Source organism: Lepidochelys olivacea, assembly GCF_965140295.1.
Source record: "Lepidochelys olivacea isolate rLepOli2 genome assembly, chromosome: 3".
NCBI classification, from domain to species: domain Eukaryota; kingdom Metazoa; phylum Chordata; order Testudines; family Cheloniidae; genus Lepidochelys; species Lepidochelys olivacea.
In genome coordinates, this window is record NC_140413.1 from 118,786,522 (window position 1) to 118,811,468 (window position 24,947).

At 39.7% G+C, this 24,947-nt stretch overlaps 1 protein-coding gene across 4 annotated transcripts in view; it reads right to left on the reverse strand.

Moving 5' to 3' along the window:
• NOX3 (NADPH oxidase 3) overlaps positions 1-16,419 on the reverse strand; it is a 62,314-nt gene extending 45,895 nt beyond the window's left edge. The window contains exons 1-5 of one of the 4 annotated variants that reach the window (XM_084622754.1): positions 16,335-16,419; positions 15,390-15,485; positions 15,077-15,187; positions 14,190-14,274; positions 2,796-2,941 (exon numbers count right to left, since the gene is read on the reverse strand). In XM_084622754.1, the coding sequence (XP_084478880.1) occupies positions 2,796-2,941; positions 14,190-14,274; positions 15,077-15,187; positions 15,390-15,398 (351 nt within the window). In that variant the 5' untranslated portion in view covers positions 15,399-15,485; positions 16,335-16,419. Of the gene's footprint in view, positions 1-2,795; positions 2,942-14,189; positions 14,275-15,076; positions 15,188-15,389; positions 15,486-16,088; positions 16,208-16,334 lie in introns of those variants that run through there. The other 3 variants (XM_084622752.1, XM_084622753.1, XM_084622755.1) reach the window with 3 other exon arrangements.
• Positions 16,420-24,947: the final 8,528 nt, after the last annotated feature.

The window sequence follows — 24,947 nt, forward strand, 5'->3', positions numbered from 1 at the left end:
ATGTATTAGAAGCCAATGCTTAACAGGGAATTTTCTGGCTTCCTAGAGCCTGGGTCAGAACCCGCTGGAGTAGGGTGGGCCTGGGTTCCTCTGCTGTCCATCCCCTGTACTGCCACTAGGCGTGGCCACCAAGGGCCCTAGCTAGAGACTGAGTGTTTGCTCTGCCCCATCCCAGGCTACAGACTGTTTGCTTGGTCTGCCCTGCCCACAGAGTCAGCGCTCCCAACTACTATTGTTTGCCCCAGCCAGGAGGCTCAGGAGGCTAGAGACTGAGCGTTTGCTTCCCCCCCCTCCAGGGACTATGGACTTCTTAGTTACTTGGCCCTGCCAGGGGCCCAGAGTCCCCCCCATCACAATTGTTTGACCCAACAGAGAATCCCAATGATCGTGTGACCAACCCTACACTGGGCCAATAGGAGTGGCCCTGCTCAATACACCAGGCCGCCTTGTGACACAGTATTCCTGAGTAATGTTCCTATAGGTCATATATGCAAGGCAGTAATGTGGTCTCTGCATACTTTATTTATTATGCTATCATTCAGACCTCTCGATGATGCCAGCTTTGGCAAGTTGGTGTTACAATCCCGCTTCAGATGATCCGAAGTCTCTCTCCCCGCAAAGGAACTGCTGTGGAGTCACATATAGTGGAATGTATATATGCACAATCTCTCAAAGTTAAAAAAAAAAGGTTATTTACCTTGCAGTAATTGTTGTTCTTTGAGATGCGTTGTGCATATATATTTCACAACCCTCCCACCTTCCCTTTACTTTGGAATTTATTACAGCCGTGTGAAGGAATGGAGAGAGAAGTGGCAAAGATGCCCATTTTATGCCCTTGCCTGAAAGCACGAAGAGGGCAGGGGTGCATATGCTACCTAGTGGTACTGCTGGCATATCCGACTTGAGTGCACTGGCGTGCATGCACACCCACCTTCAGTGGAATGTGTATGTTCTTTGAGATGTGTTGTGAACAACAGATACTGCAAGATAAGTAACCATTTTTATACACTGTAATTGAAGGCCTAACTTGGCCTGCAGACCCTAGATTACTGTGGATGATGCACACGAACGCACAGCTTGACTTCCAGATCCCAAATTGACTTTGTAGGGTTAGAAGTTAGGAAAAAAACCCAAACATTTTACTTGCAAAGTGGACTTAATTAATATGGAAGTTCCATAGTGCCATTTTTAGAGTTGAACTACTCTCAGATGTTCACACTTGACTGCACAGAGTACATTTTCAAACTGGTGCCTGTGATGAATATGTTCAGATCCTATTGCCTGTTAACGGGATTGATCTAGGTGACATTTTTACCATTTACACTACATTGGCTAGTTTGAATGTTGAGATAAAACAATGAAAAATGTCAAAGATGCTTCATACACTGCTACTGCAGAGGCATAACTAAGGTGAAAAGAATACTTGAATTACTGCTTTCAGAACTTTCTTCTGTAAAGGTGGAAGAAATCCTTTGTTAGAATTTATTCAGAAAGGCAGACTTATTCAGAATGTAGAGACAGATGCAAGTGGGCAATAAAAGAAATGTAAAACTAATCATCAAAAGGTTAAAATATAGGCTACTTTGTGGACTGGCATTTAGTTACCATGTAATTGCCAGGCAAGTATATTATTATTAGAGAGGTTTGGAAGGGACATTAGGAAATTTACTTCCATGTGTTTGGAAGAGTAGGCTTACCTCAGAAAAATGGGAGTAAACCACCAAAGGGTGTTGGACCCTCTCTAAAACCTACAAACTCTTCCTCTTCAATCAGTAGTGAACACATCACATGTGCATCTGGTGACTGTGGATAGAGTGTCCCAGCAAGGGCTCTAAACTCTAGAATTTGCTTTCCCCGTGGGTCTGAGAGACCTACCCAATTTGCCAACTTTCAGGTCAAGGCCATGTATGTTCGGGGCTTTGATGCTAGTGGAGTAGTTTGCTTGATGTGTATGAGATTTGATTTTTTTTTTAAGCAGATGAAATAGTCACTTTGTAAGTTGAAAAATTATTAATACAATGATATCATAACTTTACGCTTGCAAAACAATGCAAAGACACAGATTTATGCTTGCCCTTCCACCTTCTATCCAGATGCCTATTTTCCCATTACTGGCTCTCTACTTAGCACCTATAATTCTCATTATAGTTGAAGTATGAGACATTATACACAAGCAAAAAATACCACCACTGTGAACTATGGTCTAATGCAACAGCTATAAAAATAAAATCAACTAACTGCAGCCTGCACTCATTGAGGAAAAAAAAATCTACTCTTGTTTACACTGGGTGTAAAATCAAGAGTAAGTCCACCAGAGTCAATGAAGTTACTCCCGATGAACACCAATTTACAAAAAGTAGAATCTAGCCCCAACTTCAGGACATCTTGCAAAACCACGGTGAGAACCTAACACCCGCTGTGAAAGAAGTTTCATTATGTACTATTATTGGTTTTTTAAATTTAAGATATTGTTCTCTTTTTCTAGTCTGAGGTTGTCAGTCATATTTCATATATCAATAGCTTACAGGTTTAATAAATTTTCAACTAATCATAACACTCAGCCACACCCCACTTATCTCCTTCCTAAACTAATTAACATAGCAAACATTTCTCTGAGCTGGAAAATCTGAATATTGCATTTTTTAAGCTATTGTTTTCAGATGAAATTCAGGTTAATCTTTGACAGCATCTCCTAGCTCTGCTTAAAAAGGTATTGAAATAAAGTTTTATCAACAAAAGAACCTGCAGAGGACAATTTTTCAGACGAGGAAAGCAAGCACCTTGTGACAACTTACCACTTCATAGTTTCTAATTGGGTTCAAGTAGCTTTCATTTGGTGTTTTGCCAATGCCAGAAAGTTTATTCCGTAACCCCCCTGCTTCCTTCGATTGACTTATATGATATCGCTCTATGTTGAGCAGATGTGCAACAATGTGGATGACTGTTTGAAAGAGATAATTATGCAAACTGAAGTTAAAGTTGTACATTTACCCATGCCAGCATCAATATTATTAACTATGACATGAAACATTTAAAAAGTCTGTGTGGATTAAGATCTTTACACAGTAAACAACAACAAAAATAGACTTTTGTCAATGTGTAATGGCAACTGGTTATATTCAATGTATAAAATGGAATAGCAGCTTCAACATAATCTTCCCAATGATGCCATTTCTTGTGTTCCCAAATCTACTGCCCTTTAGCTTTTGGTGCCATGGAAAGGTGTGCTCAGACGTTCTTGTTAAACCCTGGATTTGTGCTGGAAATGGCCCACCTTGATTATCATACACATTGTAAGGAGAGTGGTCACTTTAGGTAAGCTATTACCAGCCGGAGAGTGGGTTTGTGTGTGTGGTGTGGTGGGGTGTGTGTGTGTGAGAAAACCTGGATTTGTGCTGGAAATGGCCCAACTTGATTATCATACACATTTTAAGGAGAGTGATCACTTTAGATAAGCTATTACCAGCAGGAGAGTGGGGTGGGAGGAGGTATTTTTTCATGCTTTGTGTGTATATAAAAAGAGATTCTACACTTTCCACAGTATGTATCCGATGAAGTGAGCTGTAGCTCACGAAAGCTTATGCTCAAATAAATTGGTTAGTCTCTAAGGTGCCACAAGTACTCCTTTTCTTTTTGAGAATACAGACTAACACGGCTGTTACTCTGAAACTCTTCAAAATAGGAATGATACACCATAAAATTGATTGGTTTCACTCAAAATTAGGCACCTTCTCTTGTTAAAAAGTTTATGGAGCCTTTCACCTCAACAGCACTTATGCAAATTTTAATGTCAATAGTGACACAATTGGTGCAACCTAATGGGTGGCCATGATAACAGGTTGTCAGAGGTCTTAATTCCTGTTGGACAAAAACTACCACATCACAAAACTACAACTAACGTAATGGGCAATCTCAAAGGGGAACCTCAGGATTGAATAGTCATAACCTTTTCCTGCCAATACGTGAGTCCTTCAGTGTCAGGTTCACTTAGGGCAGAGTGGGGAAAGCATACATTGCAGCTCCCACTGTTGTACCTCTTCTGTGAGAAAGCGAAGATCAAATTTCCACTGTAGTTTATCTAAGACATTTTGCTCTAATCATTGTAAAAATGTTATTTGGTAGCAGCAGCACATTATTCTTTTCTTCTACCATAATCAGAGTTCTATTCCCAATGCAAACACATCCTACCAGACTCATGTTTTGGGGGCCTTACTAAGAAATCTACTTAGACCTGGAATTTTCTTCCTTCTGATGGGTGACAATCACTCCAACTTGTACCTGACAGATACAACACAAGTCTTCTAGCGTGAGCCAGACTGTGCTGTCCTGAAAGTTATTTTGTGCAAGATGTTAACATATGAAATATAATCCTATACAGAAAAAAATATTAAAATTCAAACAAATGCATTCAGAATGTTGGTTTCTCTGGGTCTCCTATGATGTTAAGTACTGGCCTGAGTTTTATTAGACTTGTGCTTCTGATAGTTTCTTGTGGGCCACTAAAAGAAAAAATAATTCAATCTAAAAGTGAATTATAGCAGGCAAGCAAGAGTAATGCAAACATCTAATTCAATTTCAGTGTAGTTCCTTTAATGTACAATAGTTGTAGCAAACTAAAAAGTCTGGCACCAGATACCTTGTCATTAGCTAAAACATTTTATATCTCTATAGTGCATTTTGTGGAGTTTCCTTAGATCTACAGTGTGTGGAATTTGCTTAGTACTTTCAAAAGCCACTGTACAAATTCCTGAAACATATGAGCATTTTTCATTGCTCTCAATTTATTCATTATGGGTAAAGAGCTTAGAATGCTTCATCTATAATTTGTTTTTACCAGTACTTTCCCCACTGCTCATAAGTAAACATATACGATGGGTGAAATTCTGCATTCCTTACTCAAGCAAAATTTCCTATGACATCAGTGGGAGTTTTTCCTGAGTAAGGGCTGCAGGATTTAGCCCTTTTTATTAGTAAAATCTGGAACCTTAGAAATGGTATGCATGTGTAGTAATTTGTATGCTAGCTTTTACATTTTTCATTTAGTCCACCGAGTTCAAATTACATGCTTTTATTGGGGAGACAGAAAGGGAAGAGGGGCTGTCATAGAGAGCAGTGTCCACAGTACATCTTAAAAATAATTTTAAAAAAGAACAAAGAAATGTAATTTAATTACATTCTTGTAAGTCTGGTCAATTTAGTTAGTCTTATTCAGCCAATTCTGCTGTCAGTGAAGCATGCACACCTCTCATTGAATTAAATAGAAATTGCACATGCTTATCTGAGGGCATGTGCTTATCTCTCTTTTTCTGCATGCCTGCCTAGGATAATAATCATTTTGAAGTTAGTTGCTACTAATTAACCATCTTGGTATTCCCACTATTATAAAAATCAAAGGGTCAAAATCTTGTCCTTTTTAACCTCGCTAAGTGAGTGGTCTTGCATAAAAGTCTGAATGCTTCAGCAAACTGACCCTAAGTTTCGTAGCAGCATCACCTACTCTGCTTTCTGTTGTCACAGATTGTTCCTTTTGAACTACAAGAAAAATCAAAATCATACTATTTAACATATTAAATTATGAATCTGTGTAATACAACAATGTATAAGCATACCGAGCCCAGCACATGATCTGATATTTTAATATTAAATTCCATACATTCTTAATTTGGTACTTTTTAATTTGTTTTATTAACTTCATTCCCAATTTAAAGTTTTGCTGGATAATAAAGGTGAGGGCTGGTGAGAGCTTTGCATGATATTGTCCTCAGAAAAACTTGGAATATAGAATCTTGTCTTCCCGGATTTTTCCTAGAGGACTAAATTAGGACTGGAGATGGAGCTATTTTAGCCACGATTGAGGGGAGGAGAAAGTGTTATTTTTGAATTTTTAAGAAAAAGATTCTCACAAGTCAGTCATGCATTTGAAAATAAATAGGGGACACACATACAAACAAAAAACTAAATTAACAACTGGTTGAAAATTAGGGCTTGTAGAAAGTTTTCCATCATTTTTTCCCCCCAAATGGAAAATTGGGTTTTCAACTAGACACACATTTTTATGGCAAGGGTCTGCTTTCCCTGAAAATTTTTGACATTTTGTTGGAAAACCAAATAACCAAAACCCAAAAATGTGTTGGAAAACTGATTTTTTTTTTGGTTTTTGGCTGAAATATTAGTTTTTGGCAAAAGCCCAAAATATTCTGCTTTTTTACCATATATTACAAAACTCATGACCCGTCATCTTTGGCCTCCCCTCATTTTCTGAACAAAATCAATTAAAAATTCTCTCAGTTGCACAAGTTTCTGTCTCTTGAGATATTATAATCCCAGTAGTTATGTAGCAATGCATCTATATAGATCTTTAGAAATTTTGGGGTAGGTTTTTAATATTAAACCCTTCCAGACTACCTTTATCTCACAATGAATAAAAGATTTTTCTCTTTTTCTTTTGCAGGTTATCTTTAAAGCCAGCACTAATATTATGACACTAGTTCCAAATTTTTTTTTTTTAAAGTGGGGAAACTGTAAATTTGTAAATATATAAATTTACTTTCTTTTGAGGAAGAAACTTAATGTGAGAGACATCTGAAACATTATTTGCTCCTCTTTTATAAAGATCTTTAGGTTCAAGATATTTTTTGGATTGAAATATTCCATTTGAATTAGAACATCTTGAATGATCTGTGTGGATCAAGTTGAGAGAGCATGAACCTGTGATTTTATTCTACAGGTTTACAGGGAAGATTTATTAGAGGGTGAGTAACTCCTAGGCAGCTCTTATAGACAGTATGCAGAAAGCCACATTAAGCAGAATTCCCTTTACTGAATTTTCAGTGATGCCCTTTGATTATAGATAACATTGTTTCCTCTCTTTCTTTCAACTTACCTACTTCCACCAGGCTCTAATTACACCTGGCCAATTGAAGCCTACAGTTGAATTTGTATGAGATCTGATAAAAAATTAAAGATTGGTATGGAAACATAGCTACAAACTTTTCCCAAGGCCACAAAAACCTCTACCAAGCTAGTCTACCGTATGAGAAGAGAGAGAATATTAATATTGCTCTAATTATCTTTAGCTTGCTACTAAGTGAAAGTGTTAAAATAACTAAAAAGTAGAGACAAATACTTGTGGTTTTATTATTAAACAAAAAGTGATTTACAACTTCATATTGTGCAAATATCAAGCTCAGTGATTTCATCTGCAAATTAGTTTAGCTTCCTACTGCCATATTTGAAACCATAAGAGAAAATTTACTTGTTAGAACTGTGACGGGTTCAGTCACAGAGACCCCTTGGGACTGTCACCTGATGTGCTGAAACTACCTCTGAGCCCATTTTCTCTGATGGCTTGGGACTCCAGAACCCTGCCTTGTTGAGACAGACATGCTAACCAGCTGCAACACAGACCCAGGGACTGAACCCCGCAAAGCTGCAGACTTAACTGAAAACAGCTCAGCAAGTACTCCTGCCTCCAGTACCCAGACACTCCGCTCCCAATGGGATCCAAACCCCAAATAAATCTGTTTTACTCTGTATAAAGCGGATACAGAGTAAACTCATAAATTGTCGGCCTTGTATAAACACTGACCGAGATATGCACAGCTGTTTGCCCCCCCCCCAGGTATTAAATCACTTACTCTGGGTTAATTAACAAACAAAAGTGGTATTATGTATAAAAAGTAGGATTTAAGTGGTTTCAAGTAATAACAGACAGAACAAAGTAAGTGACCAAGCTAAATAAAACAAAAACACACAAGTCTAAGCCTAATACATTAAGAAACTGAATACAGGTTAATCTCACCCTCAGAGATGCTCCAATAAAGCTTCTTTCACAGACTAGAATCCCTCCTAGTTTGGGCCCAATCCTTTCCCCTTGTACAGTCCTTGTTAGTTCCAGCTCAGATGGTAACTAGGGGTTTTCTCATGACTGTAGCCCCCTTGTTCTGTTCCACCCTCTTTTATAGCTTTGGCACAAGGTGGGAATCTTTTGTCTCTCTGGATCCCCATCCCTCCTTCTAAATGGAAAAGCACCAGGTTTAAGATGGATTCCAGTAACAGGTGACATGATCACATGTCACTGTAAGACCTCTTTCTCCATTCTTTCAGGGCTGGCGTACATGTACCCAGGAAGGTTGATGAGTAAACAGAAAAAGAAAGGGAGTACTTGTGGCTTAGAGACTTAGAGACTAACAAATTTATTTGAGCATAAGCTTTTGTGAGCTACAGCTCACTTCATCGGATGCATTCAGTGGAAAATACAGTGGGGAGATTTATATACATAGAGAACATGAAACAATGGGTGTTACCATACACACTGTAACGAGAGTGATCACTTAAGGTGAGATATTACCAGCAGGAGAGCTGGGGGGAAAAACCTTCTGTAATGATAATCAAGGTGGGCCATTTTCAGTAGTTGAGAATAACGTCTGAGGAACAGTGGGGGATGGGGGGGGGGGAAATAAACATGGGGAAATCTTGTAGGTGTTTGTCTCTGTTTGAGGGGTTTAAAGAAACTCCCTGAAAAAGCACAAGAACAAATCCACAGATACACCCCTGGAACCCCGACCTGGGGTATTCTATTTACTACCCAAGATCCATAAACCTGGAAATCCTGGATGCCCCATCATCTCAGGTATTGGCACCCTGACAGCAGGATTGTCTGGCTATGTAGACTCCCTCCTCAGGCCCTACGCTACCAGCACTCCCAGCTATCTTCGAGACACCATTGACTTCCTGAGGAAACTGCAATCCATCGGTGATCTTCCTGAAAACACCATCCTGGCCACTATGGATGTAGAAGCCCTCTACACCAACATTCCACACAAAGATGGACTACAAGCCATCAGGAACAGTATCCCTGATAATGTCACAGCAAACCTGGTGGCTGAACTTTGTGACTTTGTCCTCAACCATAACTATTTCACATTTGGGGACAATGTATACCTTCAAATCAGTGGCACTGCTATGGGTACCCGCATGGCCCCACAGTATGCCAACATTTTTATGGCTGACTTAGAACAACGCTTCCTCCGCTCTCGTCCCCTAATGCCCCTACTCTGCTTGCGCTACATTGATGACATCTTCATCATCTGGACCCATGGAAAAGAAGCCTTGAGGAATTCCACCATGATTTCAACAATTTCCATCCCACCATCAACCTCAGCCTGGACCAGTCCACAGAAGAGATCCACTTCCTGGACACTACGGTGCTAATAAGCGATGGTCACAAACACCACCCTATACCAGAAACCTACTGACCGCTATTCCTATCTACATGCCTCCAGCTTTCATCCAGCCCACACCACATGATCCATTGTCTACAGCCAAGCTCTACGATACAGCCGCATTTGCTCCAACCCCTCAGACAGAGGCAAACACGTACAAGATCTCTATCAAGCATTCTTACAACTACAATACCCACTTGCTGAAGTGAAGAAACAGATTGACAGAGCCAGAAGAGTACCCAGAAGTCACCTACTACAGAACAGGCCCAACAAAGAAAACAGAACGCCACTAGCCATCACCTTCAGCCCCCCCAACGCATCATCAAGTATCTGCAACCTATCCTGAAGGACAACCCATCACTCTCACAGATCTTGGGAGACAGGCCAGTCCTTGTTTACAGACAGCCCCCTAACCTGAAGCAAATACTCACCAGCAACCACACACCACACAAGAGAACCACTAACCCAGGAACCTATCCTTGCAACAAAGCCCATTACCAACTGTGTCCACATATCTATTCAGGGGACACCATCATAGGGCCTAATCACATCAGCCACGCTATCAGAGGCTCGTTCACCTGCAAATCCGTCAATGTGATATATGCCATCATGTGCCAGCAATGCCCCTCTGCCATGTACTTTGGTCAAACTGGACAGTCTCTACGTAAAAGAATAAATGGACACAAATCAGACATCAAGAATTATAACATTCAAAAACCAGTCGGAGAACACTTCAATCTCTTTGGTCACTTGATTACAGACCTAAAAGTTGTATTCTTCAACAAAAAAAACTTCAAAAACAGATTCCAAGGAGAGACTGCTGAATTGGAATTAATTTGTAAACTGGATACAATTTACTTAGGTCTGAATATAGACTGGGAGTGCATGGGTCATTACACAAAGTAAAACTATTTCCCCATGTTTATCCCCCCCCTTCCACCCACTACTGTTCCTCAGATGTTCTTGTCAACTGCTGGAAATGGCCCACCTTGATTATCACTACCAAAGGTTTTTCCCCCCAGCTCTCCTGCTGGTAATAGCTCACCTTAAGTGATCACTCTCATTACAGTTTTCAGAGTAGCAGCTGTGTTTTTCTTTTTGCAAATACAGACTAAGAGTACTTGTAACACCTTAGAGACTAACCAATTTATTTGAGCATAAGCTTTTGTGAGCGACACCCATTGTTTCATGTTCTCTATGTATATAAATCTCCCCACTGTATTTTCCACTGAATGCATCCTATGAAGTGAGCTGTAGCTCACGAAAGCTTATGCTCAAATAAATGTTAGTCTCTAAGGTGCCACAAGTACTCCTTTTCTTTTTGCAAATACAGACTAACGGGGCTGCTACTCTGAAACCTGAGTAAACAGAGCCATTCACAACCAATTGTCCTAGTTAATGGAAGCCATCAAGATTCCAAGCCACCATTAATGGCCCATACTTTGCATAGTTACAATAGGACTTCAGAGTAATACTTCATATTTCTAGCTTCAGATACAAGAATGATACATTCATAAAAATAGGATGAACACACAGATTATAAGCTTTGTAATATCTTACAAGAGACCTTTTGTATGAAGCATATTCCAATCATATTCACACTTATAAACATATTTCCATAAAATATACGGAGTGCAACGTCACAAGAACAACTAGAAAATTTCTAACAGTTGTGTGGCACTTGATTGTTTATGCAGGTACTACCTATAATGCTTTTTAGCATACAAAAAAATTGACAATAGTGCCTGAAATATTTCACATTTTTCTCTGTACATCATCTTAACATTGCTAAATATTATAACAAGGAACTGAATATACTTATGGGTAGCAGCTTATAGTGCAAGCAGATAAATGTGATTTTCCACACAATGTACAGAGGTAGACTAAACGTTTAGTATCGGGAGTTTTCTGTAGCATTTAATTTTGTATTTTAAACAACTGAGTTTCTGGCCCTTCTTAACACAAAGGATATCATCATCAACTCAGTATTTCCCCAAACAAAATGTTTTTCTCACTTGTTTTTAAAAGGAAACTTGAGTTCATAAATTGTAATGTTTCACTAGTCAAATGTCCTTTTGTTTTGAGGTTCTTTTTTTCAATTTCATCATCAATTTCTCCCTATAGACAGTCAGGATTAAGTACTGGCGTTCTGGCACTTGACATCAGCTGCTGTGTAAATCTCTGGAATTACTGAAGTTATAAAGTAATTACTTTTCTGAGAAGCTTGCATTTCCAAAAATGTCCAGTTTAACACACTAGCAAACATTTTTACACTAATATAAAAAATAAAAATAAAACAGGCTTATTTGACTGTGCAGTTTTACTCCCATTTTGGAGTATGACAGAAATTATACACCAACTAGAAGTTGGCTGATTTACAGTCCTGCGTTGATATGTTAATTAAAAGAAAAAAAAAGTGTTGCATTCTCTAGCAATGTGTTCTATGCTGAAAATGAACTCTGATAAGTGAATGGACATGACAGATAAGCAAATCATCCTAATATACTGGAAGATACATATTCCACCTCCTCCCCCTTCCTGTCTAACTACTTTAACATTACATCCAAAAGGTAAAATTCAGCTCTTGGATCTTAATGGAGGATCCTGATTCCATATTCTGCTCTCTCTCCATGGAAAGGTTAATGTCAGATACATGCATGGGAAAGCAGAGCCCTCATATAGGGAGAGCAGAATATTAGAGTCAAGCTCAATTATGACATTGTGAGAGCAGAATTCTGACAGTAAAATTTGCTGTGGCTGTAGCAACCCTAATTAACCCCTTCGTTTCTCTTGCTTTAAGCCCCTCCCCCCCAAGATTTAAAAAATAAATATTTTAAAAAAACAAAAACAAAAAACAACCCATGTGAAACCCTGACCCCATTGAAGTGAATAGGAATTTTGTCATTGACTTCAATGTGTGTGCGGTTTTATATTCAGGTAATCCACTAGTTTTAATGATAATTCATTGCTAGTAACTTAACAACAGTCTTTATTAGATGCATAGTTAACATACACACAGAACATCTTAACTCGGGTCAGTCCATCAGTCTAACCTAAAACCAATGGTCTTCTCTGGCTGTCATCTCCCACACCCTGAAGATTCTATTCATTATCTTAAGTATAAATATCAATTGAGTTTATATCTAAAGAACTATGGAGCACCCTTTGCAGGCCAGTGATCCACCATAGCTCTGGCCCCCATGTCCCTCACAGACCCCAGTACCCCTTTCTCTGGGATTCTGCCCCCTGGCAGTACCCCCACACTCTGCCTTTGGGTCTCCCCTTCCTGGGGAACCCCCAACCCACTATCCCCACCTTGCCTCAGTCTGGGCTACTGCCAGTCATCACCAAGCCCCCACTCCCTTGGGCAGACTGCAGTGTAAAGGCCTCTCATCATAGGCAAGGGGGTTTGGACCTGTTGCCTTCCTCTGCCTCTCAGTACTTCTCTGGACCTTGGACTAAGCCCTACAGCCTGGGGAGTTACCAGCCTAGAGCACCCCCACTCAGCCTACTCCATCCCCAGCACTGCACCACCCTCAGTACCCTGTCAGGCAGGCCCTGTTCTCTCCCAGCCTAGAGAGAGACTCCTTAGTCCACTGGCTCACAGCCTTTTTATACAGGCCAGCTGGGCCCTGATTGGGGCGTAGCCCAGCTATGGCTGCTTCCCCAATCAGCCATCCCCAGCCACAGTCCTCTACAGGGCTGCTTTTAACCCCTTCTATTTTAGGAGCAAGGTAGCTACCCTGCTACAGAGTGACTACAGAAAAACAGACTTTGTTAAGTTTCTGAGCATGTCCAGTCTGAGGTAGGTGTTTCTAGAAACCTGAGCAGAGTACTCACGCAATATAATGAAAATACTATGCCACCTCTCCAAATATCCTTTTGTACCACTGACAGGCCCCGGTTGCCAGGATTGAACCTGGGGCCCCGGGAGCTTAGTGCATGAGCCTCTACTGCATGAGCTAAATGCCTTACACCTGTTAGGTAAGGCTATAGAGTGGACTCATTAAGCTCTCTCTCTCTCTCAGTGGTTTCAGTGCCACTAGAGGGGACAGAACATCACACCCAGGAGGTGTGTGGGTTACACTTTCTCTCAAGGATTTGGTAAATGGTACTGAAATCAGGTCTTTACACTAGGCAGTAAGTTTCTAAAGCTTGATGGAGCTAATAGAAGGGTAACCTTTAGGCACTATTGCAGCTGAAATGTTATTAACTCTACCACAGCAAAAACTAGAATTTTGTGCAGACTATTGACCAGCAGGAAAGACTCCTGTCATATTTAAAGTTTGACTCACTAAATGGTCATACTAGAACAGTGAGTGTATCAGTGTTTTTTATACAGACACAGCAGCAAAATGAGGACAAACACATGCATGGAATTAAGCTGCAAGTTTTATTAGACTTTAACACAGCAGAGGACCGCTACTCTCTAATCACTTTTACTCCCCTATACTAGGCATTTAACTGGCTCTAGTGCAGGGGCTACAGAGCTCCTTACCATATAACCCATAACTCGGGATAGGCTGTCCTCAGCCTACCCCCCGCAGGCCTCGGCTCTCTCTGAGTTCTACCACTCTTCCTGCCCTCAAGAGGATTCCATGAGCCCAAGGCCCATCACCAAAATCCCAGGTCTTTTACCTCTAGGACCAATTCATTTTATTCTCTTAACTGCACTGGAAACCAGTTCTGAAGGATGCTCCATATGACCCCTGTGCCAGGTTAAATCCTGGGAGCTGGGGAATGCTAGGCAATCAATACTCTCTTCTCCTCAGCTGGCCAATGGGTGCCAGAAACTGCTAGCAGGAGGAGCTACCCAGTGTCCCGTAGTGGGTGTCTGACCCCATCAAGTTCCCCCCACCTGTTGAGGCAGGTGGGTGGCATACAGAGGTTATAATATTAGGTAGAATCACTATATCATTATTAAGCGACAATTGAAAGACAAACCAGGTAAAATAGAAAACTTACTTGCATTTACAGCTATTCCATAGGCAACTATCTTATGAAATGTGAGGTTTTTGTCAAGTTGTCTCCTCAGTGCTCCTCTACAACACTTGGCAAAAAAGCAAAACTCATTTTACAAGTTACATAGTTCACTCAATTTACTATTTCTAACTCACACATAGGGAAAGGGGGATCGTGAGTTCAACAGCTATTTTTAATTTTTTTAAAAATCAAGCAATTGCATGCTACATATTGACATGATTTATTCAAGTATTTCTCACAGGGATTCAGTACACTTGAGGGTTTAATGGCAGAAATTCAGTGGAAACCAATTACTGAATAAGGTTTTGATTGTGTAAGTTCTTATGTAGTGCACAAAGAGATGGCACATTTTTACAGTATTGCCAACTCCTGTGATTTTATTGCAAGTCTATAAATGTTTGGGTTTTTTCTTAAAGCCTTGCCTCCTGGAATCATGTCAGTATGTGAGAATCTCAACTTTCATTAGAAACATGAGGATCCACCTATGTGTTCCTCACTTTCACCTTCATCTTGCCACTAGACAGGAGTAACATGATGGATATACAGCAATGTTCTCCATTAATGCAAGTTGAATTCCCCTATACTCCTTGTCTACACCATCACATTTTACTTTGAGCTTATATGCACAACACTTCGCATCACCAGGATTATGCAGAACCTAGCCCTAAATAGTGTTGCCTCTAAAGCTACAAATGATTAGTCTCCTTTTAATTATGGGCATATAATAACAGTGTAAACAATAATAACTCAGAACTAAATGCACAGATTTTTCTAACAATTACATTCCTTTGCAATTTTTTATTTGGACAACATTGATGAGCTATAGAAATAAGAGAAAATAATACATGGATTTCAAAAACTGTACTTACAATGCTTGTTCCCCTTATGAATGAAATAAGATTTCTACAGACTGGTAGCAGGATTAACATGCAGTTAAAATTAAGGCATGTCGCAGAAGCTCTCGCCCAAGCCAGTGTTGACTGTACACATAATGGTATAAAAAATTATATTACAAATTTGGGGGGAGGTTAAAGAAGAAAGGAAACATATTAAAAAGCAAGTCTCTCATATGGAAAAATTACTCGGTATCAGCAAAAGTAGTGCAGTAGAGACCGATAATAAAATACGTATGTTGCAACATTCTCCTTTGAGAAGATGCTTAGCAGACTAACTCATACTTACACCCAGCATAACCCGTGTATAAAGGTAAGCATCATCTTCTTCATACCAGTGGTATGTGTCAATAAACAGATATAAATTCAATCCCAGCCACACCAGCTACAATAAAAAGTGGGGGTTGGGGGAGACAACTGATTAATGCCACCTTGGATATTTTACTGCATATTAAATCATTTGTGGTATTCTTTCAAAAGGACCTGGGAAATATTTCAATACCAGTTGGAAACACAGTTCTAGAAGATCACAGAAGTTAGAAATGGAAAATACCTATCAGACTGAGGCTATCTTTTGTCAAATGCAGGATATAGTCCCCCAGTAGAGGACATATCATTACATAGTAAATGTCAGATAGTACATTTGATTTAGCATGGAAGTAAGTGAATGTGTTTGCAAAAGGCAATAACAATGAAAACTAAAGACTTTCAGAAGTGAAAAGAGTTGGGAAGGTTGAGGGAACTCCCGCACGCAAAAAAATCAGAAAATAATTCAGAGCACAATTTCCAATACAATTATAAACCACTGTTCCCTTAATCTGAGAAGTAAAATGCTTAAAAAAATACAGTAAGACATTAAATTATTTTAAAGGCTATTTATAAAAGTTGAATATTTTATACAGGTTTTACATTTCACTTGTTCATTTACTGTAAGCAAACCATAAAAAACCTCTTAAACAAGTTTTTTTAATATTAAAGAGATACTTACTAATAACAAGACTGACAGACTTTCACTGAAAACCCAGCATCTCATCTTGATTGCCACTCTTTTATGTTAACAGCAATTCACTCTTGCCTCATAACATAACCTGAGTTCTCTGTACATTCCTCAAGCTTTTCTGCTAACTACTTTTTGTCTTTAGATCTTAATAAGCACCTACCCGAGCTGCAGCTCTCTCTAGGAATTTTCTAAGTAAGGACTTCCTGCTATGAGCAGATCACCAAACTGACATACCTTATGACCTGTGTAAATACAAAGCTGATCTGTGTCCAGTGATTCCTCTTTCAAAAGTTATTTTACAGAAAATGAGAGCTGGTTTCATTAAATTATCCTCATTTACCATTCTGGGTTGGCTTTCACCACAGGTTCAGCAGAAATTAACATAATTCTTCATGATGCAAGTTCTTAAAATACCAAACAGGATGGAGTATTCATTATGTATATATCTTAAACGCACAAAATTATTTTAAAAGAAGTTGATGATTGCAAAGTCAAGCACTCAAAAGTTAGGAAATGCCAGAATGAAAGTTGCCTATACAACCTTAATACAGACCCTTTGTGAGTATGTATTATGATACAGACCTTAATAACATGATCAGATACTATTTTTTCACACAAGACCCCTGCTTTATTCAGAGCACAGAATGGACAGTGTTCATTTAGTGAGACGCTATTCAATATTTTGTTTTATCCTCAGTGTGCAATATATGGTCCCATGCCCTATTCAGACTCTGCTCTGAATACAAAATTAATTTCCTTATTGGTTTTTCTATGATGCTCATCAATATAGGATCTGACTGCTTCACAAACAAATTTATTTTCACAACACCCCTGTGAGATGAGGAGGAGCTGAGGCACAAAGAGATTAAAGTCAAAAGCATCCACTAATTTTCAGTGCCCAATCTGAGATACCTAAGGCTTGACCTGCAGTGTACTCAGTATTATATAGCATTTATACGTTCAAATTACAGCTCCCAATGATTTCAGTTGCAACTCTGAATGCTCAGCACTTCTGCAAACCAGACTCCAGTTTCTCAAGTCAGGCACCCAGAAAATTAGAATCATGTAATTAGTGGACACTTGTGTAAAGTTTGCTTTAAGTGACTTGCCCAACATCACACAGGGACTCTGGGCTAGATCCATAAAGGAGACTTAGGGCTTGTCTACACAGGGACACAAAAGATATTTTAATCTGAATTAACTAAAGGTGTGAATTTAAAGTGGATTAGTTAAACTGCATTAAACCTCTGTGTAGACACTCTCATTCAGAATGAAAGTGGTCTTAATTTGGTTTAACCTTTAGACTCAGTCTTGCAATGCCTAGCATTTAGATGCCCTGCCACCTACTGGAACACACACCCCTGAGCTAGGTGTGCAGGCTCCCTATGCAATGCAATGGGGAGAGTCACGGATCCACCAAATCCAACATGCTGAGTCACCTAAACTAGACAACAGAAGAAAATTCCAAGGAGAGGAGTTCATCCGAAGACCTGCCCCTCAAAGGCAATTAAACACATAAATCCAGGTTCAAGGGAGGTGCCTCCGTCAGCTCAGAATTCATAGCCGTGAATCCTCTCCTGGAATTAAATATCCATTTGGAACCAGGGGATTGTATGCTGGGTCTTCCCAAGTTCCTTGTCAGTCCTGCAGTACAGTCATTTTCATACTCTCTCTGGCACAATGCATTATTTATACACTGTGGAACAGCTTCAACAGGAGAGACTGAAAGAGAATATGCTACAGTATTGTGGTTAAGGTACTCATCTGGGATGCAGAGAGCTCCTCCACAAGACCACATGCCTCTGCTTCATCACACTCCTGAACCAATACAGTTTTGTATATATATCCCTTCTCCCTTCTCCACAAACCCCGCCCCCAACAGATCATAGGAAGGGCTTGTGGCTTCTTTCTGGATTCTGGAGAGTGCGGTTTTTTGGCTACCCCTTTGACTCCTCAGCACATTTTTTTTCTGTGAAGGTTCTTCTGTCTATCCCCCTATTGTAGTCTGCAGTCATGACCATAATGGCCTCCAGTGCCTCAGCCTCTGTGTAATAGCCGAGGTCTCCTTCTTTCAATGGGCTACAGCAGTTATCCTCTCAAAACCGACCAGGTAAGCCTCTTGGTCATCTTCCAATCCAATCTTTGCAAAGGAAGGAATGGCGTTCACTGACGCTCTGGGCAGCCCACACAGATTAATAAGTCTCTGAAGCAGCTGTTCCAGGATCTGTGGCTGCTCTTGTTTTTTGTTGCTGTTTCTTCATAAATTGTAGAATGAGTTACTGCTCTTTCTGCTGTTCCATCATCCATTTTGTGACCACTTCCATATTTTCCTTTTATACCTCTTTTATGGTGGGGTGGGCAGGGTATACGGAGGAGGCAAAAAAAAATCCCATGACTCCTACCGACACATTTGAATAAGTAACTCAGGCTATGTCTACGCTTAAAAAACAGTACAGCAGCACAGCTGTGCCACTGTAACACTTCAATGTAGACACTCACTACAGCGAGGGGAGATGTTCTCCCATCACTGAAGATAATATACCTTCCTGAAAGGCAATGGCCAGGTTGAAGGAAGAATTCTTCTGTCATCCTAGCATTGTCTACACCAGAGGTTAGGTCATCATAGCTACATGTCTCAGGGGTGCGAATTTTTCTCACCCCTTGAGAGATGCAGCTATGCTGATGTACGTTTCCAGCGTAGGCCAGCCCTTACTCAGCCTCCTCCAAACACAGTCCATACACCCTGTATAGTCAAAGCTTACCCCTAGGATTTGGTTTATTTACAAAGAAATGCATGATTATCATATTTCCAGCCAAAGTCTTCTCCCCTGGTGTGGTTGTTCCCAGGAGTTCCTCTTGAGGAATGGTCAGCCTAGAACCTTATCTTCAAAGGGTTACTCCAAGTTGGAGTTAACAAGCCACCAGCAAAAATGAGTCAGCAGGATTCAGTATCTCTGAGCAGAATCAAGACCTAATCACAGGGTGGGTTCACAGGAGACTACTACCAGCCTGTTACAGGGTCCCTTTTAGGAATATTTATTTGAATATTATAACATTTAGCCAGTACCATAATTATAGTCAATGGAAAGAACCACTTTTCTGATTTTCTTTCACTAAGCATGAATAATCAATTAAGTTCATTTGCACTTGTCTAAGGAGAAATCCTCTCTTCTGCCCCTAGTCTGAATAATTCAACTGGTGGCCAGAGACCTGCATAGGGAAAGGGGGTACAATCCTCTCACGTAGGCTGTGGAATGGCAGTATAGCACCCAGTTCAGGAATGACTTAATCATATTTGTTATTAATCATGTTTATCACAGTAGTGCCTAAGGGACAACCAAGAATGGAGCCTTATTGTACTGGGCACTACAGAAGCACAGAGATGGTCCCTGCCCCACAGAGCTTACAATCTAAACAGACAAGACAAACAAAGGGTGGGGGAAGGAATAGAATACACAAGCAGGTCCTAGAGAGAGTGCATGTGTGTGTCAGGCGGGGTTTCTCACTTATACAGTTTTGAGATCAGGGGTCGCTGGGAGGAAGGGGGGAGGATTCACATATTGACAGATTCCTTAGCCCCGTTCCCACCCTTGTCCACATAGGCCTTCTTACTCCCAACCTCTCCCTGCAAGAAGCTGTGTAGCCTCTGAAAATCCACCCCACTACCGCTCCCTGCTTGCCTTCCACAGCAGAATCGTTTCCAAAAGAGTTCTTCACATTCATGCCTTAAAGGCAAAATTTGCCCCTGACAAAATAGATATGTTTGTTAAAAATGAAATGTTGGAGGCAGTTTGTCCAAATGTGAGTAATTCATTTTAGTATTTCCAAAACATGAGAAGCAATGGATGACAATGGTGATGTTTAAAGAGCATCTGTCATGCTCAACAACTACTTTTTAAGTACTTAATATCAGTTTATGTTATGCTGTTTACATTATTGTTGATACTCACTACAACCATTATAATGAAACTGTTATGATGTGGGTTGTGAATGTTTATTATATATACTTGCAATTTAACTATATCTATTTTCAGGTTTATTGTTAATACATGGAAGGATAAAAAAATACTATGATTATTCACTAACAAGCCTCTATAACCTAACAGACATTGATTGACCGGTTCCATTATGCTGTTCAACAGACACTATACCTACAGTTAATTGTTCACTTCAGAAACCTTTTTAAGGTCAATAATTCACCGTCCTTATTGCTTCTGGACTATCACAATCACTAACAAGATAGTGGCTACAGCACTGTTTTTCAATGAAGCAAAAGGAAGAGGATATGAGGGAGAGGGGAAGAAAAAAGGTGCTGAGGGTAAAGAGAAATATTGGGAAGGTCAGATGCCAATTTTGACTGCTTTAAGAAAACCCAGCACCTGGATTAGCTGTACTTCAAAGCAGAATGCTGTGCTGAGATGTTCTGCTTTGAAGTTCAGCTGATCCAGACAGCAATTTTCTAAAATGAGTCAAAACTGGCATCTGAAACAGAATTTCTTTTAAAGTACAGCAGATTCATATGATGGTTTGGGCTCCAAAATTTGTCTGGATCTGCAGCTGCACTTCAAAGCAGCACATCTCAGTGCAGCATTCTGCTTTGAAGTACATCTGATCCAGATGCCAGGTTTCTTAAAGGAGCCCATACCATCATGTGACTCAACTGCACTCTAAATTTTTTCTTGTTTAATAGCAATGATTTTTCATATATACTCGCAATGATTTGTGATACTATATTGTATCTATCATAAACAATGATCAGGTTAGGTAAACTAAATATGACAACTGCTTATTATAATCGTATGTAATGGTCTCAAACCTCTAACATAGATCCACCCAGACAGGAATCAGGAATGAACTCTGATTGACAGATGCTTTACTGACCCCGGAGCTAGCTGTTGCTTCATTTTGTGGGTGCTTTGCCATAATCTTGGGATGCAACTTCTCCCACCAGCACATAGAATGTGGAGAGAAGGAGAGTTTTCCTTTGGCAATCCAGTGCAAAAATCACCGATGGGACAACTGTGTTCCCATACTAAAGCAAAGCCACAGTGTGGTCCTTTCAAAGGAGCAGTCCTGCAGTGAGTGGGGACTGTGGGAGCACAGAACTGTCCCACACAAATGCCTAAAAAAGTGAATTAGTGTTGGTTTATGCAAATATTGCCATAGAACTCTAACATAACTGCCCACCTCCAAATAAAATGTTAGCTACCTGTAACACAAACCCTCAAATTTATTAGTAATCCTTTTAATATCTCTAATAAAAATGGGGTTATTTTTCTTTGCTGTTTAGATTCTGAGCTTTTAGGGTGCATTTGGGTTGTATTTTCTGCCTTTCTCAGCAACCATAAGGGCTAGAAATTTACTTAAAAAAAAAAAAAGAAAGCTGAGATTTTCAGGTAATTACCTGATTCCAGGAGCTGGAGCTTCAAGAAAAATGTAATAATTGAGAGACTCATGATAGAGTCATGAGATTTGGCAATACTACAATACTTACTGCAGGAACAGCTGCTTTTCTCCCTACCCCATATGTTGCCAGCTGCCTGGGGTAGAGTGAGAACACAAGAACTTCATTATTATTGATTTTTTGTTTGAAGGAGCAGGAACTTGTCATGTGAAAGCAAATGCTATGGCCATGATCTCCAGCCCTTGTTGATAATGCACAGATAGGGGTGAGGTGCTTCTATCACAAGACAGAAGAAAAAGGATGATTAGGATACCTGACTTTCCGTTCTGAGAATGTCACTTTGAAAAACTGAGCAAGATTGGTTACTAACAATAAAGCCTGATCAGGTTCTTATGCTACCTGAATGGTCCCATGCTCTCTCCCCTCTCAGCCCACCTTTTTAAAAACAAATGAATGAAATGTAAAACATTTAGAAATAATAATTCAAGCCACATTTTCATTGGGCCTCCAAAAATATGCCAACAGAAATCACACCATTTTGCACAAGTGAATAAGGCAGTGAGGTGCCCAGTGACCTGTTTTTCTTTGCTTCGGAGCAAATGAGAACTTGAGAATGCAGTTGAAAGGGATTTGCATCTGCAAAAAGCCAAGTAATTGCATGCCCAATTATTGATTTGTGTGTGCAAAATGCTGTTTTTCAGATCAATCATTTTCTATTTTTTTAAACTATCTGAAAAATGTACAGACAGGTATAATTGCAAATAATATGGGTGCATTTTCAGGAGGCCCGCTGAAAATTTAACAGGAAAGAGAAAGTTACAGATGCAAGGGGAATTACCTCCATTTGTGAGGTGTGAAATAAAGAGGAACAGGGATGGGTGGAAAGCAAGTGATGATAAGGTGTCCATGGTGTCATTCTTAGTGTCCCATAGCAGGTCGAGGGGAGCAAGAAGCCATTTTGCACCTTCACAGCAAGGAGAGTTTGGGAGAGAGGGAAAGAAGAATGGAGCAAAGGGGAGTAGATAGGGGTAATGGCAATGAGCAAGGGGGAAGAAAAGGGTAGGAAAAGAGAGGGAAAGGACAGAAAAGAAGGGCAAAGTAAGAAGTCAAAGGGGAAAGAGAGAGGAGAGGAGACAGCTGGTGAGAGGGTGGTGTGAGGAATGGGGAAGGGGTGTCATTCAGTAGTTTCCTGGGTTGGGAGAGGCAGAGGCATTTGGGTTCCCCATGGCTCAGGCTGGGGCTACAGGGGAGTGGGAAGCTAAAGCCCCTATAGCTCCTGAGGCGGGGTAGGGTGGGGTCTCCAAGCTAATGTGTGGGAGGCTGTGGCGATGGCAGCCACTGAGGAGCAGGTTCAGGGAGGAGGGAGGAAGATATTCTTGAAAGTGAGAAGAGTATAAATAGGAGACAGTGACATCATCACTTCAGTTACCTCTCCCCCACCTCCACACAAGGAGGCAAGATTGTTGGGAAGACAAAGAAACTCCATTGAGGCTATGGGAGGGGCTAGTCCTAACTAGAAGGCATTCCAGTTGGCATGAACTGCTGTGAAGTTTTGGGTGAGAGAAATCCTTTTGCTTTTAGAATTATTAGCATGGTAAAATTAAGGAATTAGCTTACAATTTTATATTTTATTTCCTTTTGTAACCAGCTCTGATCTTGCCAATCAGTACCACTTAATCACTTGAAATCTATTTTAATAAATCTGTTTCGTGTTTAATCTAAATCAATGTGTTTTTGGCTGAAGTGTCTGCGGAATCTACTCAGGTTAACAAGGGCTGGTGCATGATCAATTTCTTTGTCAATTTTCTAGGTAACTGAACAGTACAAGACGGTACACTTCTGGAGTGCAAGGCTGGAACCAGGGATATGTGGGTGTCGCCCTATATGTAATTCAAAAGTGGCTGGGAATAGCACTCTAGTATACGTCTGGGGGTAACTTGCATGTTAGAGGCTGGGGTGAGTGGCAGAGTGGCAACTCACACAGCAAAGCAGGGCATGGTGTGCACCAGACTGGATATTTAAGGAGGCACAACGATAAACAGCCCAATTATGCCCTGGGGGATGTCACAACATGACCATATCATCCCTCAAAACAATTTTGGTTAAGGTATTAACAGAGATCAGGGCTTCTTCATTCTTTTTTTTGGGACCAATGACAATAGTCATTTTTCCAGCAACAAAAGAAAACAACCAGAATAAATGGTGAAAAATAAAAATGTTTAAAAATATCCTGATGTTATTAATGTAAGAACATATTATCATCTTTATAGTGGGTGTGGGTGCACTGAATGGTGGAAAGAAAGAGGATGCAGAGATCCTCTTCTCCTACCAAGTGAATCTGACAATGGATAGCCATAATTTGATTTCATTGAACTAACAAGATATGGGAGGGGGAGGGGCTGCTATCTCTGGTCTGACTAGCAAAGATGGGGACCGATCAACTACTAAAGGTCAGTCTCAAAGTTCAATTCAGATTTTATGTACAGCATTACAGGTACGAAAGATCCTGAGCCAAATTCTGTTCTGTTTTACTCAGATTTGCACCAATGGAACAGATTGCAAAAATTGTCATTTTATTCATTTTTACATAAAATTTTATTGATGTTTTGCTCATAGGAGTGCAAAGTAATAGCATAAGAAAGATCATAATAGTGTAAGGGATGAAAAAAATTGCAGTCTCATGAGGTGTAGTTTAATTTTTTTGCCAACCATAATACAAACATCATTTACAAAATGAAGTCATTGTTCAATCACAACATTAGAAAGATCCTTGCCCTCTATTTATTTTACTAAAATAAAGTGGATTAAGCAGTATGAATATTTCTTAGCTAGATTATACTAATACTTATTTTTTTAATAATGTATTTTTTACACAGATGTTACTGGATTAAGAAGATCTCATTTCTGGCACTTATTCAAATTTTTGTGATCCCATTTGCAGTCATTTTTGAGTATGAAATGAAATTTCATTTTTGAATATGAAATGTTGTCAAGCGCTGACTGAAATACTTTTAGTGGAATATTCGATAGTATATTTTTTGTTGATATAATTTTAAATTTTTTCACTGGATACATCAGAGATCATGATAAGGTACAAGCTAAAATTACTTAAGTGAATTCACCTCTCTGTGAACTGTATGGCATTTAAAGTATGGATTAAAAGGGTTTAATTAAATGCATTTTGTTTTGTATATAGGTTTTTATATTTAAATATAATTATATTTAATGCTGTTTTCCCAAATTTTCTTTAAAAAATATATAGTAGTGAGTTTAAACAGCATCATAGCAGAAATTCCTCATTTCCATAGCTGTAAAATTATCAGAGTTGATATAATTGTATGTTGTCTGGATTGTTTTCCGATATTGAATTATTTCCCATCATTTACTCTTTATACTTCCTACCAAATTCATTCTAAGATTATTATTAAATCTTAGTTCATGTT